This window comes from Megachile rotundata, chromosome 2, assembly GCF_050947335.1.
Source record: "Megachile rotundata isolate GNS110a chromosome 2, iyMegRotu1, whole genome shotgun sequence".
Lineage (NCBI taxonomy): Eukaryota > Metazoa > Arthropoda > Insecta > Hymenoptera > Megachilidae > Megachile > Megachile rotundata.
The window spans coordinates 8947544-8965616 of record NC_134984.1 but is presented as its reverse complement, the minus strand read 5'-3'; the positions used below and the strand labels follow the sequence as shown (position 1 = coordinate 8965616).

General features: G+C 31.0%; 1 protein-coding gene and 1 long non-coding RNA gene across 6 annotated transcripts; one reads left to right on the top strand and one right to left on the bottom strand.

Moving 5' to 3' along the window:
• Positions 1 to 670: 670 nt before the first annotated feature.
• LOC100877888 (serine protease gd) lies at positions 671 to 17846 on the bottom strand. Of its 5 annotated transcripts, XM_076540934.1 has the most exons (7): positions 17427 to 17845; positions 17247 to 17347; positions 5630 to 5851; positions 4253 to 4418; positions 2518 to 2958; positions 1540 to 1901; positions 671 to 993 (listed from the first exon to the last, which is right to left on the bottom strand). In XM_076540934.1, the coding sequence occupies exons 2-7, from the start codon at positions 17331 to 17333 to the stop codon at positions 721 to 723; spliced, it is 1551 nt and encodes a 516-aa protein (XP_076397049.1). In that variant the 5' UTR covers positions 17334 to 17347; positions 17427 to 17845; the 3' UTR covers positions 671 to 720. The 5 variants fall into 5 exon arrangements, with proteins under 5 accessions (XP_076397049.1, XP_076397061.1, XP_012143735.1 ...); XM_076540946.1 differs by lacking the exon at positions 5630 to 5851 and having other exon boundaries at positions 17427 to 17846; XM_012288345.2 differs by lacking the exons at positions 17247 to 17347; positions 17427 to 17845 and adding an exon at positions 8399 to 8616.
• Positions 8844 to 9634, top strand: LOC143265984 (uncharacterized). The gene is made up of 2 exons (XR_013040850.1): positions 8844 to 8971; positions 9039 to 9634. It is a non-coding gene; the product is annotated as an uncharacterized LOC143265984 (long non-coding RNA).
• Positions 17847 to 18073: the final 227 nt, after the last annotated feature.

Below are 18073 nucleotides of genomic sequence, written 5' to 3'. Positions count from 1 at the left end.
TAAATATAGTTTATTCATACTTAACAGGACTACTTTATTGTACAATAAATCGGACGAACGTAAGAAAAAGTACAAACGTTTATTATAAACAATTTTATATCGATCTTAAAGTAAGTGACAAAGTGTTCCCTACAGAATTCTATCTAAAACTATGTACAATATTATTGAAAGATGTGCGAGAAAAAAATAAAGAAATATACAATATAATTATTAAAATAGAGAAAAAACGTTTTGATAGAGTTATGTGTTAAATTTATTTTACAAAATGTAATGAATGAAAACTATGTCAATAATAAATAGTACGCATGCGAATAAAATATAGCGCTATTAAATTACATCACGCACCATTATTCTTACAGATAAATAAAACTTTTGTACATATAATCGATCACCGATATAAATACTGATACGGAGAGCATTACACAAGCGATTAATCAAACGCAGTTAAAAAATAATTAAGACAAGAATATTTAATATTACCGGAAGACTTACTGTAAGCGCTCTGATCTTTCCATTTACTCGTAATATAACAAAGATGTAAAATATTTTAAGACGAGGGTACACAAAGTGATACAAATATCTTTGATCAATCTTACAAATCGTACAAATTATCTTACAAGTTAAAGTCTATCCTGGGTTCTGGTGTCATTAAAATAATTTATACAAGAAAGCTGATCGACTAGCATATTTATTGTTACAGATCAGTAATCACGCAATAATCTACGTGGAGATCTGCTCTTTTATCCAGTCTAAGTGTTTGGCGACGTCCACGTAGACGACGTATTGCTTTAGATCGCAGGACATTGTACTGCCGTCCAAAAGTGATCTCGAGACGACTCCGCGAAGAAAATAACGATCCTTGTTGTTATCATACATCACAAAACCACTTCCGCTGTCTCCATTGCAAGGACCACTTCCGTTTCTTAAACCAGCACAGAACGTTCGGTTTGAGGTAAATGAAACAAAATCTGTGTTGCTCCAAAGACAAACTTCCTGTAATATTTGAAAAAATGATTATTTGCTATTGTCTACTTTGAAGGTGCGAAAACACCTTAAATTTGGAATTATATGTATATCATATTTTATAAAATATTTGAGAGACTATTTATTTTTTTATGATAAATTTGTTCATACGTGAATGCTTATATCTTTGCAGTACATAAGCAAGTTTGTAACAGATAATTTGTTAAAAAAATAACATGATTTCAAAAATATATATAAATGTATTATTAATACAATATTTCCCACCATTTGCAAGCTGCTATTTTAAATTATAAGTATTTCGAGGTAGAATTAACTCTTCATATCGGGTTATAGTAAAGCCTTGATATAAGTGACAGAATTATCCCCATCATTAGGAAGAAAGTAACACTAATGTGAGTCTAAAATATTTTTTTGAATTCTTATTTAATTATTTAATTATTATTAAATTTTTACCGATAGATTTTTAACAGTTTTCTGTTTCGTGTCCAAACTTATATCATGGTTTTACTATAAAGTGTAAACAATGTACATAAAGCTTGTAGAAGCTAACTTTACCTGAGATACTATCGGTGCCTTTGTCTGTCGAGGTTCTTGAACATATGGATTCCCAAATTCATCGCGTCCCCAACCCACCACGTATCCAGCCTTGCCAACAACGTTCTCCAGATTGATAGATCCGGACCAAAGACAAATCGGTTTAATCGCCACGCTGTATTCCACGCTTTCTCGCAGAATCAGCACGGCCAGGTCAGCATCCGCGTTGCCACTCGGATTAAAATCAGGATGAAGTTTATATTCGGCCACTTCTCGGTTTACTGAACCCTGTTCTCTCCAGTCCCGAAGTCGATAACGACCCAAGGTCACCAACAAGGTGCCCACAGGTAGGTTCATGTCATTTAATTGAAAGCAGTGTGCGGCTGAAAAATGAAAGGATAAAGTTAAAAACGTCGGTAGAAGGACTTTAACCTTCAAGATCATGGTCACTTAACATTGGAACGTTCTATCTATAAAATATCTGTATTCTTAAGTAGATATTGACTTTTTTACTACCTGAGAAACGAAGGTTACCGAATTAATCGACTAATTCAGTTCGGATATATTTCTTTTCTATTTTTAATAAAATACAACTTTCAAGACGGTTTTCAGAGTAAACAATTTTTTAGGTTCTTCCACAAATGTTAACGGATATAATGAAACAAAATCTGCATTGCTCCAAACACATCTATTAAAATTATGCAATTCTTATTATACACGATGTCCCAGTTTTGATAATGCAAGGATTAAGATGATTTTATGTACAAAAATGAGTTTAACGTGTAAAATAAAATTTGTTCAGTTACGATTTCATTTGCTAGAAAATTAAATTTGGAAGCTTTATAAAGTTTTTGTAAGAAAATCCTTTTACGATAATAAAAATAAAGCACTGTTTCAAGATAATAATACAAAAAATTAAACAGTTATAATTAAGCAGTTATTCAGTGTATAAGTTAGAAACTTATGATTAGTAAGCTACTATTAATTAATTTGACCTACCAGTGATGATATGCTTATTGGAGACCAATGAACCCGCGCATTGGAATTCAAAGTCGTATTTAACAATAAAAATTGCAGCCAGCCAGGGCCACTGTCCAGGGGATGTTTTTATACCTCCAGCAACTAAAGGGTTAATTTTGTTCGTGTTATTGGGACGTCCACATTCTAAGTTGTTAGAATCCTTGTTGGGAGGTGGTCTGGGTGTATCAGTTAACACTGTGTTCACTCTGTTCGGTGGTGAAAAAGGTTCGAGAAATGTCGGTGCAGGTGTAACAGGTTCCGCAGGCTGTACAGGCTGCATAGGTTGTACAGGCTGTACAGGCTGAGTCTCTGTCTTAGGGTAATTTGGAATCACATTCCCTTGGTCCTCGGAAAGAGGCAGCACCCCTGGTGGATACAGTGTGTGGTTCAAAACGATTGTTGTTACGATTGGCCCGGTTGCTGAAACAGTAAAATATAGCAATTTTGAAAAATAGCACTACAGTATAGTATAGAGCTATACTTTTGTCTTTAAGAGTCAACTCTGGTGACACTGAGTATGATTCTTAATGACTTTGACGGAAAATTAATAACCGATCTATATTTATATTTTAGTCAGGAGGGACGAAGACAGTAAATTTGGTTTTAAAAAGTGTACATATATGCGACTTCGTTTTGCAAGCATTTTAAAACTATACATGGTTTTACATACTTGGTGAACAAAACATATATTGTCATGAGTTCTTTTTCAAAATATTCTTTGTATAATTTTGAATAATCTCTGTGTAATCGTGAACAAATTGCTTTATAAATACTTGAACTCTGTACAAACTAAGATTTTTCGTAATTGAAGCTCCATGTGAACAAATTTTATTCTTGGTTTACTTCACGTAGATTTTTCTCTTTTTCAATTGGGATACAAGAGTGGAAACATCCTGTATAACTACTGCTATCTCTGCCGCAGTAAACGACGTGTTTAGCAGCAACAAAAATTTGAAATGATGAATATTGAAGATAACATATATTCAGGATACTGATATTAACGATGCGAAAGGATATTAAGGATATCAACGATGCGAAAGGATATTAAAGATATTAACGATACGGAGAAATATTAAGAATATTACTATACGAAATAATACTACGGATATTAACGATACGAAAAGATACTAAGGATAACGATATGAAAGGATATTAAAAATATCAATGATATGAAATAATACTAAAGATATTAACGACGTGGGAGGATACTAAGGACACGAGATATTAAGTACACGAAAAATATTGTAGAAGTCATAGGTAAAATTTTGGAAACCCGTGAAATTGAAACTAGGGGATGTCTAAATTTTGAAAAACTAACTAGCAAAAACGCTCATCAATGAGCTGTCAATTTTGATTCTACATTTCAATCAAGAAAAAGTGTCAGAACAATTCGTTTTCAAAACTATAGTCAAATATCTCAGACAGAGATTTGCAGGCTTTATTAAAATGAAAAATTTATTTTAAAAAATTCGTTTCGTTTAAAATTAGACTCTTTTTATTCAATAAAGTTGTTGATGTTACTTTTTTTTAAATAAAACTTGTTTGTTCTTCTTCTTCTTCATAGCTGTTTAACATTTTATGAAATAAATCATAATTGCGCGTTTAATTCCTTCGTTTGGTTTCTGATTTACTGCAATATTGAGGCTACTGATATAATTTCTGTAACATTGTTCGCAGCGACGAACAGTAAGGTTCTATAGTAAACTGTACATACCACGTTGACCGGAACATATCAACTGGTTATTGAACCATAACCCAGTTAAGACAGGAATCGGTCGTCGAAGAGGAAAACGGATTTTATACGTCAGGGGCCAGCCCTGCCTCACTGCTTTCAGCGATTGTTCTCTCGATTGTGCTAATTCGAGTCGACCAACATATTTCTGGAACATAATAACGTTGCATTGATTTATTAATCAGTTTACATTCTACGTATGTGCACGTTAATCTGGAACTTCATTTCGATACGGTTGATGTTAATTTTTTATTTTGCGTGTGTCCTATGTGAATGAAAGAACATATACCTTTCGTACATGTGATTTGTACATGTGATGAACAAAGCCGGTGACAATAGCGAAGATGAAAGATAGGTTAGCACAATGGTTTGAATAATCTAGCTTTAAATAATTGGTGTTCTGTAGCTTCTGACCTTGCATAAATGATATATTCATATCCCTCACTTATGTTATACTCATTAATTATTTTGAGATTACTTGACGTAAGTTAAAAAAGACGTAAATCGGAGCGAACATTCATGTAATTGTAAAATTACCAAGTTAACTATGTTTTCAAATGCTCGAATGTGTAAATTTTTAGGCTTTTAAGTTCTCAAATCCACAGATCTACAAATTTTTAAATGATAATGAAAGTTTTTAAGTTTATGATCTCTCAAAATACCAAATCGTACAAATAATAACAGCAAAAGATACACTAAAAATTATATAAACATGACAAACAAATATAATGTTCTTGAAAACAAAATTTTGTATGAAAATTGTTTATTCCAAGTATATTGCTAACTTTCGCATCGAGGATAACATATATCGACAGCCATATTTCTCTCGGTGATATATCTTTTCTAAACGAGGAAACTAAATGCTCATCCATAAAAAAGACATTGTTGCAAGTTTGACGTAACCCTTAATTTCACAAGAGAATCTGGTATTACCCGCGTTCTGAGAAAACACAAAAGTAATGATTACAATTCTACTGGGTTTTCAATAACAGATACCTTATCTGTTGCATTTTGCGGTGACACACTTCTCGTAACTAAGCGTTCATGAAATTCTCTGCATTCACATACTGACAAATTTTCTGGAAACCAATTACCAATGATCGAACAACAATAAATTTTACTTTGTTTAATAGAGAAACGTGCTATCGTTAAATCTCTGTTCCACCCATTTTCAGCGAACTACCATCTTGATGTCAGACTTAAAATTAAAACGATGATTTAATTTAAAAATTAAAGCGATGATTTAATTTTAAATCTGATGATGAAAGACAGCAAAGAAATGGAGACTGATGTTTATTTTAGAGTTATTATACGTTTGGTAAAGTAAGAAGTAATTTTCATGAAAGAGGTGCCATTTACCGAGGGCAATGCAACAGCGATGCTTAAACTGACGCTTATGTGCAAAGCGACTCCTTTTGGGGGCGATGGTATCTCGATGAAACCAGTCACTTCATTCGTGAAATCGTCCTGGATATACCGGAAATAGTTGGGACACGGCGATTGACCGGCTACTTGGACGATCAGCTGCAGGAAGTGCATCAACAGCGCCACCTGGACGATCATGCTAATCATCCTGGTACCCTGCAACATGAATTTGCAACTTCTAAATGAACTTTTAAGGACTGACTTGCATGATTTCAATGGTGATTACTGGTTGCACGATTTGGTCAGGTATAACGAATTATTGTATGGAGCATTGAGTGCCACGTCAGACGTCGGTAACTGACACTGGACTTTCCGTTCAGACTGCATCACATACTGGAGACTGACAGTGTAAAATATAATATAAAAAGTTGTTTCAATTACATTAAATTTACTTTACATTTATTTAATTCAGTTTTTTTCTTTTTTTTTTAATCTAGGTTTTCCTACGCTTTGTTTGGCTGTATACTGTGGTACATATTGATGTTTTTCAGGTATTTTAGGGTATTTTCTGTGTGCTTTATTTATTGCAGAATTGTATTATTAACGTATTTAAATATTTTTTTTCATTATTTTACGTGGTCTGAGGATTTCCTTGTAAATTCGTGTGGCAATCAACTGATATATTAAATTATTTACGAATTTTGTTATTATATGTTAGTTTAGGGAAATTGTACATTTGTCAATAATTTTTAGACGTTTTTCAACCATTTTCTGGGAAAAAATATGCAAATGTTTCGTTGTGATACAATGAAGACATAGTAGTGAAATTTGTACTTATGTGTCATTCTTTTTATTATCGAGTATTAATATTCTGGGATGATCTACTTTTTCAAATTTTGGAAACTAATATTAGAATACTTGATATTTACATCTGGTATGATTATTGATTGATTTGCACAAATTGCACTTTGGTTGAAAATAAATATATTACTCCTCTTTAGTGAATTTCAATTGTGAGTGTATTGTAGGGATTTGTAAGTCAACGTTTTGAAACATTGATTTGATATAATTATACAAATAATTATTGCGACTGCAAATCCTAATTTTGCAGAATTATAACATGTGCTGAAATAAGAGAATTCGCGTCAAGTATGACGTAATTTCTATTTAACAAATCAAGAATTTGAAAATTACAAAATTTGGAAATTTTACAAAATGAAAATTTTTCAATTTAACAACTTAAGAATTACAAATAAGGGAATTCGTGTCAAATGTTACTTAATTCCTATTTAACAAATCAGGAATTTGAAAACTGCAAGATTTAGAAATTTTACAAAATTTAAATTTAAAAATTTAGCAACTTAGGAATTTAAAATTTTTACAATTTAGTAACTCATAATTTCTATATTTTACTGCTTATAAATTTGAAAAGTTTGCAATTTGAAAGTGTAGGATTTTATGAATTTCATAATATATAAATATACAAATTTGAGAATATTACAATGTGAAAACAAGAAATATTTTATTCCTAAATTTCTAAATTTTTTTATTGAAATTCTAAAAATTTAAGAATTCGTTAGTTACTAACATTGAATATTTGAAAATTTACTATTTTAAAGAATTAAGAATTTGGAAACCTAATGACGTGGCAACTAACAGTTTCAGAATTTAAGGATTTCGAAACTGGAAATTTACAACTTTCATGATATCATAATTTGAAAATTTGATAAATTAAAAATTTTTAATTTTCTAATTCCAAAACTTTTAATACAGCTTTTCAAAATTTAGTACTTTAGCAATTCAGTAATTTAGAGATTTAAAAATTTAGTAATCTAACAATTTAATAATTTGGAGATACGAAAATTTTGAAGTTTTGTAATGTAGTAATTAAATAATTTACCAGTTTGCAGATTTAAGGATTTGAAAATTTATTGATTTAGAGATTTGACATCTTAACTTACAAATTTCAAAATTAACTTCGTATTAAACAATTCAAAAAATGTGACAATTAAACATTTTTTAAATTTATGCAATGAAAAATTAAAAATTTCGGAACTAGAAAATTTTAATAACATTGGTGTTAACGAAATTAACAATTCTAACTAAAATTTCTTCCTTGTTTTGCAGAAATACATACTACAATTTCTCAAAACTATTATTTTCTAAATTTCCTGTTATTATACTAAATTATGATTAAATCACTATTCCAAATACCATACACTCTATTTGTCACTATAATCTGACCAAAAATTTTATTTAGATTCCGAAAACAAAATTCATCTCCAAATTTCAAAAACAACTGCAAGTACAAAAAGCTTAAAACTTAATATCTTTTTTGAAACTATGCAATGTTTGTATATAACAATTCTTCATAAAATATATGATTTAAAAAAATAAAGTTAAAAAAATTATATGATTTAAAAGTTACACATAAACTCATTGAGTACCCAATTTTTAAACAGAACGTTTAAATATTATGTAATTTTGTACAAAATGTTCTGAATTATTAGAAACAGAATTTTAAATGATATCTCAGAAATTCGTGATACTTCGTACAAAACTTATGTCATACAAACCAAATGAAATAACCTAAGTGTCCGTGTGAAGGAAATGAAGAGTTGTTCAGCTTTAAACAAGAACCTCGATAACTCTCAAATAGGAAACGCAGCGACCACAATGTGAACCGAGATAAAGACGAAACTTAATTGACGAAGTCAATTCGTGCCGCAAGTTTCAAGGATCAAGTATCAGAAAAATGCTTACCTCAGTAAGCGATAACCTTTGTCAAAGATCGAACGTCGCACTAGCACGTGCAGCAAAAACATTCGAAGGAAAATCAGCAGTGACCATGGTTTTCCTCGATCGCAAAATCACAATAGCTTTCTCTTCACGCGCGTTTTGTCCGACTTTCTCAGCGAACCGATAACCTGTCAAACGCATCCCGTAAACTTCGATGATTCGATGACAACCGGTTTTCAATTCCTGTGATCGTTCATCCATCAACTGGAGACGTCGGCGTCGCGAATTTTCCCAGGCTCGATAAACCAATCACTGTCACAATTATCACTAGGCGAACCTTGGACTCTAACGATGAGCGCTAGACACACCAAATCTTGCTGTCGCCGGAGCACAGAATGAGTCGCGCGGAGTCTTTCGATCACACACACCGAGGATCGTCATTTGCGATTCAACGGACGGAAAACCACACGGGGAATCACTTTTTCGAACCTCGAGATTTTTACGAGTTCTACTCACAATTTTACGCGAAGTAAAACCTTGTGGAACGATCCAGTTAAAGACCACCCGGCATTTGTGTCACTTGCTTTGTATCGCGAGGCAGGTATTCATAGTAGTGGGGCATCCCCGATGCTTCCTCTTTCAACGCTTCATCCGTATGATCCAGACCCCTGTCTCAGGATTGCAGGAGGAAGAAAAAGACACGGTTTGACGTGTTTCGCGCGATGGCTCTCCCCAACACCACATCTTGCAAACCCGGTTCCAATGAGTCACCTTCTGGACGAATGTCACATCGGTGCAATTGCGACAGTGCACGCGTCTGCATGATTGATAAGTCTAGAAAAATTGTGATTGCCACGATCGGAGTCGCGGGTGGCTACCGTATAGTATGAATTGCTAGAACGCGCTGAAGATATACTACTGTTTTCTTAGATTTGCTGAATCTACTGTTTTTGTATAATTTATTCGAGATTCTTGTTATCTGAAGATTCTTCTTTGTTGAGGAATTGAGAAATGAAACGATGGAATTTTGTTTAAAAATTAAATCTTTAGTTCAAATGTTTTCTTCGATTATTTTTATAATTATAGCTTTGTTACATTTTAAGATTTTGCGCATATTTGCGTACATCAGCATGTGTGTCATGTATTTTTAAAATACTGTGTGTTCAAATGTGTTATTGTACGCTTTATGTTAATAAAAATTTTACTTGTTCCTTTGAATGTGTGGATTGATACTGTAACGTTAGTTCTTTTAAGAAGTATTGATAATTTTATTCTTGTTTTTGGTACATTGATTATTTTACACAATAACGTATATGTATGTGTATTTTTATTTTAATATTAGAATTCGTACAAACTTTATGTAATAGATTTCAAAATTCTTATCTGAAGTAACGAAGCAGGCATTGTGTTTGCACAGTGTTGTTAAAAATAGCTTTTAATGTTAACAAAGAAGACATAATTTGCGTTGGAATATTTAGATGATCATATTTTGAGTACTTCAGGAACTACTCAATGATTACATTTTGTGAATATAACATTGTTAAGGACATTTCTACATTTTTAAAAGTACAATATTTTCAAGTTCTCCAATTCCAAAATTTGTAAATACCTAAATTTATAAATTTACAAAGACTTATCTTCTAATATCCACAAATTTACAAATTCTCAAATATTTAAATATTTGACTTGCAAATTTCCAAACCTAAGTTATGAAATTTTCAAATTTTTTAATTTATGAATTAAAAATCTCAAAATCTTAAACTTTCTAAGTTTCATATACAAATTTCCAAATTAACTAATTACCAAATTACCAAATTACCAAATTATTAAATTACCAAATTACTAAATTACTAAATTACTAAATTACTAAATTACCAAATTACCAAATCTCCAAACTACCAAATTACCAAATTACTAAATTATCAAATCTCCAAATTACCAAATCTCCAAACTACCAAATTACCAAATTACTAAATTATCAAATCTCCAAATTACCAAATCTCCAAATTACCAAATCTCCAAATTACCAAATTACCAAATTACCAAATTACCAAATTACCAAATTACTAAATTACCAAATCTCCAAATTATCAAATTCCCAAATTTCTAAATCACAAATTTAAAAATTCCCAAGTTCCCAAATTACCACATTCCCAATTTCCTAGAATCCCAAATGCACAAATACCCAAATCAAAAATTTCCAAATCCTCACATCCTCAAATCCCTAAACCTTAAATATCCCAAATTTTCAAATCCACAAGTTCTCAAATTTCTAAATCGAAAATCGAGAGCAAAAACTTGCTCTGTGTAATCCTAAAACCATATATGAAATTCCAATCGCTATTGTAATATTAAAACAGCGTCAGCAATATAAACCTTGCAATTCACAATTAAATGAGTAAACACGATCATACATTTAAAAAATAATTTATAAATTTTCAAACTAATAGTTGAAGTCAACGACTATTTAATTACAAATTAAGATGAAAAAAAAATTGAACATAGTAACCTAAAAACCATGAACATTTCGTCGTAAATAGAAAAACGCGAATAGCAAATAATAATAAGTAATAAAAAATTGTTAGTTTAATTATAATTGAAATAAGAAATAATTGCAACAACAAAACGATTGATAATTAGTTTAAATAAATAAATTTTTATTCCACTAAAATTTGATCAAAACGTCACTCATCACTATAATAACATGAATAAGTAATTTTCCTCCAGTATTGCAGCAAAACATTATAAATACGTGATTAACCTTCGTATTAGGTCATCAAACTCTTCACGTAATCGTTCGTCATTAATATCGATACGAAGGTAATATTTCTCAATAAAGTGTAATCAATTACATCATATGAATTCCTGTTTCTTTTTTTTGTAACTGAATGAGTATGTTGGGAATTCCTGAACCAACATAATAACCGACTATCCTACGAATCCCATATGAAAGGAGGAAACGTTGACATCAGTAGCCATTTTGTATTTTTTTACCATTGTGGTTTATTCCGCAGTCTATATTTAGTACAGTACGCGTAACTGTATTTTAGTATTACACTGCAAAATTTTAATCAATCTTGTTGTGCAAATCTGAGTTCAATTTTATGTATGTTGTGTCATTATGCAAAAGCTACTGAATTCTTCATGAAAGGCACAGTGGTCCGATACTGTAAATGGTTTTAGGATCGGTTTTGTGGTGATCGAAATTAAAGAAATACCACAAATGTCACCTTAACCACAATTTCACGTGCATGGACAGCCAAAAAAATTTACACCAGAACAAAGAAACTATACAGGTTCAGAGGTCAGATCAGATACATACATTTTCACATGGACAATTTTATGTTGCACTTCCTATAATTGGTTCACCAGATGAATTGCTCATTCTCTGTTATGACAAATGCACAAAAAATACAATTTCTCAAAGAGTTCTACGATAGTTATATGTTATTCAACGAGCAAAATTTTAAGAATTAATTGGCTGTGAAATTTCACCACTATTTTCTAATTTAGACGACAATTTTTAAATATTCCAATTATTACCAAAAGTAAATCTGATTATTGACATTATCCTTTTTTCAAAAATAAACACGCAAATTTCATGAACATTCTCTTATTGAGTCTTGCAAGCGACATTTATTTTTAACTCTGCTAAGCAGATAGACCGACTAATAAAATCCCACTGACTCACTTGCTAACTCGTCAAAAGGTTTGGGCACCTCCCGACGTACCGGAAGGATATGGGTTTTTTCGTTCCATACCTTTCGTCAACGATTGGCAACACAAAAACTGTCAAACGTTCAAATTTCCTACTCCAACAAAAGTTATAGGGATAAAAGCACCCATACGCATGAAGTATGCAAAACCGTAAGAATGCCGAAAGCCTTCTCCCAAACCAGAGTTTGGAAGCGAAGCAAAGTGAGTTATACATACATTGATACAAAAGAAAAGGAATAAATACATTGTGTATCTAAAAGTTAAAAATAAAATCAATTCTTTTCCACTTAAAACATTTCAAAGAAATCAGAGCTTGAAAGCCAGAAGGGGGACCAAAGTCCAAATTGTCAAGCTAACTAGTGAAGGGTTGGATAATAAATGCGCAGGATATTGAAGAATTGTTACAAGTTACAACAGGTGGAAATCTTTCTAACGACGATCTAAAAGGTTAACTTTGGTGACCGAATACTTTAAGTATTATTTTTGGAGATCTTTGGGGCCTCTGGTGGAAAATTAGCTTCGGTTATCCTTGTTCATCTCATTGTATATTGGCCAGGCGAAACAAGGATAGTAGATATTTGGTTTTCAAATATGTGGAAAAAGACGATGTCGTTTCACCAGGACAAAGCCAAGAAACAATATTTTGTCATGATTTATTTTCCAAAATATTCTTTGTATAATTCTTCGGTGCGGTAAAGAGCGCTTTCTTGAAAAAATGGTACGTGAACAAATTTCTTGTATGAAAACTTGCATGTTTCCTTTTCGTGAAGTTTTAAGGGTAAGATTGCAAAATCAGGTCTACCGTACTGAAGAATTATACAAAGAATATTTTGGAAGAGAAATCGTGATAAGATAATGTTTTTCAGCCGCAAAGTCCTGGCAAAACAAAGTCGCATTTTTTCTCATTTTTGGAAAGCAAATTCGTACTATTCTTGTCTCTCCTGACCAAAACAACGTAAGATAAACAAAAATCGCCGAGGCTTATTAATTTTCCGCCAGGGTCGCTAAAAATCATGCTTTCAGTATTTAGTCACCTGTGTTGACCTTTGAAAAAATTAGTAGAACAAGTGCACGAAGATGAGAAAATTAGTATTTCCGAAGACGAGGAGGAAAAGGAACTTTCAGCCGATTTTCTAAAATATAGTTTAGCTACTTGAACGAGAATTACGGATCAGTTCACATAAAATGATTGAAATTTTCATCATAAGTTCAAAGGCAAGGCGAACTGTCACTGATGTTTTGCTATCAACAGTTTGCTGAACGAAACAGGAAAAGATAAACGACATTATATGACTCCTTCACAAAAAAGATAAAAAATGTGAAAGAGGAAAATCTTCCTTATCACAAACATAACTACTTTACTCGAACTTTCTTCTGACTTTCATGAATGTTTTATGATTAGTAATTAATGTACTGTAAAATTGATATTACTCTGTAATTAATGTAATTATATTTTAGTTATAAATGTTGCAAAATAATGCAGAAGAGATCTGATAAATTTTCTTATTCTCTGTTCTGCTTCACATATCTTGCATTATAATTTCACGTTTAAGACGTTAACGTTTTGCACTAGCGATGCAATCTTATGGCGTTAGCTTAATACAATTGTGAAGACACAATAACGTTTGAAAGTATTTTAGTAATTAAACAATGACATAAATAAAACTGTAAAAGCTAAAGATAATCTCTTCAAGAAAACAGTTTCTTGTTTATTAGAATATTGTTTGTGGAACATACAAGTTTATATATAGAATAACTTGTTCCTAATAAAAACTTGTTCCTGGTCGAAACTTGTTTCTTATAACTGTACTAACTATATCAACTCCCAAATTCATAAACTTGTAAAATTTGAAATTTAAGACTTGATAAAATCGTTAAATTTTAAATTTCTGAATTAGCTATTTATTAAATTTACAAATTTACTGTTTTATTAATTTACAAATTTACAAAATTAAATTTATAATTTTACAAATTTACAAATTATCAGAATTTTACACTTTTAAATTTAACATTTTCATATATTTAAATCTAACATTCCTAAGTCTAAGATTAAAAGTTTGAAAGTTTAGAAAACATGAATTTTTGTGTTCCTGTATTTTTTAAATTCAGTGTTTCTAAATTTCTCTATTTCCAAATTATCAAATAGTAAAATTATTAAATTATTCAACTTCTAAATTTTATAAATTACTAAACATCCGAATTCCCATATTTTGAAATTCTCAAGTTTCTAAACTTTCAAAATTTTCAATTTTTTTATTCTGTAATTCCTTCGTTCTTTAATTTTTTTATTTTTCAAATTATCAAATTATCATATTATTAAATTATCAAATTGTTAAATTTCTAAGTTTCCAACTTTCCAAATTTTCCAACTTCCATATTTTGAAATTTTTAATGTTAAATTTCAAAATTTTCAGTATTAAAGTTCTAAATTTTTAAACTACCAAACTGTAAAATGTCAAAATTTCCAAATTATTAAATTGTTAAACTACCAAATTTCTAAACTTCTAAATTATTAATTTATCAAAATTCAACATTTTTTAATTCAACATGCATATGCCTAAATGTGACATCTCTAAATACAAAAACTGAAGAACTTTAGTTATGAAATTACCAATTTTTCCAAATTTCTACATTTGAAAATTTTTTAACATCTCAATTTTATACTTCCCATATCATTAATTATTATGTGCCCCAATTTCTGAATATACAAATTTGAAATCTCTGTATATCTCAATAAATTTAACTTTTGTATTTTACATAGTAAAAGAAACAATAATTTAATAACAAACAGGTAAACAACGAAAGATTCATATTTAACAGTTTCTATAAAAAGAAATATCTATAAAATATCCTTCTTATATATATAAAATATTCTTATTTTATAACATATTTAAAACTTCGAAACAAAAAAAAGTAATTACTGAAATGTTTCTAGGACGTCTATATCATTTAAAGTTGCAACTTCGTAAGTTTGACGTAAATCAACGCATTCTTATCGTTTCCTCCTTTTCCCTGTATTATGAATACAAATATCAATTAACATATGTAATTTCCATTTCTCATACATTATACAGGATCTTTCTAAAATCTGTCCCCACCTTTACATTTCGGAAACAGCATTAAACATGGAAAAATGTTTTAGACAAAATTTGTGAAATATTAAGGAGTACACAAGATGGTGGCAGCAATTTAATCTTGGGTGGTCGTTTGAAGGTTAGGAAAACGTCACCTTTAGTTTTTTAAATAGAACCCTCCATTTTTTATTGCATATTGTAATCCTCATCGAAGCATTTTCAAAACACTATGTTTTTTTGTACAAGTCGTTCTTAAAGCTTCAAATTGAAAAGAAAGAAAGAATACTGTCAATATTCACATTATCCAAAGTGTACCACATGAAGGTTGCTTGCTCAGATTTACGCCATTTATGTGTCAACTTTGAAGCTTCATATCTTGGGGATGACTTGCACAAGAAACATAGTGTTTTAAGAACGTTTCAAGGGTTATACATATTGGAGATAAAAATGATATAAGAGCGATACACGAATTAGCATTAACATTTGTCTCCATCTAGCGATGTTAATCATCATTATTCGTTTCTTCTTGTGTTCGCATGTTTCGATTGAATTTTGTTCTCTAAATTCTCCTCACGTAATTCTGATTGTATTTTGTAATCATTCTTAAATAAATAATTTTTGTGCTTTGTATATAATTAATTACGACACTATTCGTCCACGGATCTCCTCGCCTTTAACAATACAAACGGTAAACAATTGGTTTCGAGGGTAATAAAAAATGAGGAGTTCCATTTAAGAAATCGAAGATGTTTACCTGACCTTCAAATGACCATCAAGGTCAAATTGTTACCATCATCCTCCTTGATATTCTACAATTGTCTGAAACATTTTTCCATATTTAAAGCCGTTTCCAAAATATAATGATGGGTTAGACTTTAGAGAGACCCTATACATACACGGTCGCGTGAAAACGTCGCGTGAGTAGTTGTCGCGATAAAAATTGCTTAGAATTCTTTGTCTACGGGATACAATAACAGCCGAGATTTCCTACTAACATTAAGCACACGTTCGCGCATTTTAATCAGTTCTTTTTAAAATTCTTCGTGCGTGATGCTTAGTTCATCAGTTTGCGTGAATTAACGATTTAAATAGCTGCATTTCAATTTTCATTCACACAAACATTTTCCCTCTCATTAAAAAATAATAAAACTCGTTTCATTAATAATGCAGTCGAACCTCGATAACTCAAGCTTTTGAAGAAGATTTAAGATTTTTTAATTATAGTGAAGATTGAGAAATCTTCATGTGAATGTTCACCGATATGAGACTTTCTACTGCTATTATAATAATTTTGCGAATTTTTAAAAATCATACATGTTATTAACTCCTTGCACTATGACTTACTTGTCAGGTGCGTCAGTCAGAACTAAATAATTATAGCTACAATATTAAATTAGACAAAAAACTTTGAACTGTTAGGTCAATATGTTATAATGCAATCTTTGACTATGCAAATTATAATTGGACTTAAACTCCGAATTGAAGCGTATTAAAAATTCGAGTGAAATTGATCACGGCCGAAGTACGAGTGCGTCATGAGGCAGACTCGTCAAAATAGTGCAAAGGGTTAATCATAAGTGAATTATTAGTAAATTATTGGTAAGTTATTAGTATAGGTACATTCATAGAGTGCTTTAATATAGTATATTTCACTAGTATGTTCTCACTATATTATATTACATGTATTTTTCATCAATACGAAATATTTCACTACAACTGCATTTTATCTTCTATAATAACACACTAACTCACAATGAGCCACTACTAAATCCTTTTAGAGGTCGCTAAAAAGAGTAACCTTAATGTCAGGACGAAGGTCATTAAAAATACCCTAAACATCATAGTTACCATAATATGTACTCACTACCAGAAAAAATAAAATTGATCAACAATACTGTGTTACTTTATTGAAACTCATTATTACCTATAACACTTACTTTATTATAACTTTAGTTAGTTATCACAATTAATAACTGTATCAATAAAAAATTCAGTAAAAATTTTCAAACACAAACTTTATACGTATCTTGTTGGATTAAATCCATACAGTGTTCCTTGAGAAATTAACGTAAAATACTTACTCCGTCATAACCGCAATTAATTTTGCTAGCAGCATTGAAGTAATATTTGCACCAAGCGGTAGAGGTTACTTTACAAGAAATGGACATCTTTTGAGCGCAATCTGCGATACAAGTGCAAAGTAAATATCGTCGTTACAACTCAAAGAATATTATTTGTAGACGAGAACGTTCAAGGCTTACCTGGCTACCTGTAGCATATTTGTAAGCATATTTCAGAGGCGTCTTGTTTAAACAGTTCTTGGAATACTTGACGAACTTCCGTTTTCCTTTCTTCTGGCCCTTTTCCTTCGATTCTGAGAATAACATGATTAACTGACTGAGGCTGTTTGCATTCTATCACACATGACTGATTTTCATACACAATAATGAACCTGATCTATTGAAACGATGAAACGAAAGCAGGAAAAGGGAATGGGGTTTGGAACCAGTGAGAGATTCGAATTTGGATTTCTGATTGTAAACAGCAGTAGGTCATTTGCGTTTGTATCGCGATTAGGGAACGTAATAGCGCTGATTGATGAGTTACGGATAAATTGGAAACTATGTAAATTATGTATTATGGCTTTTGAGTAAGGGTTTATATTGTTCGGGGTCTTTGATAGGAACTAAGGTCTATTTGGTTCTTACAACGGGTTGGGACATTGCATGTAGCGTGAAAGATGTAGGATGTAGGATATTTTGTATACATATTATATGTACTTATGTACATTGTATTATAACTTGGAAACTTTCAAGGTTACAAATTTTCAAATCTTCAAATTTTTTTCAACCACTTTTTTTTATCAACCACTGTTTGGGTTATTAGCGACAAATCTTCAAATTATTGA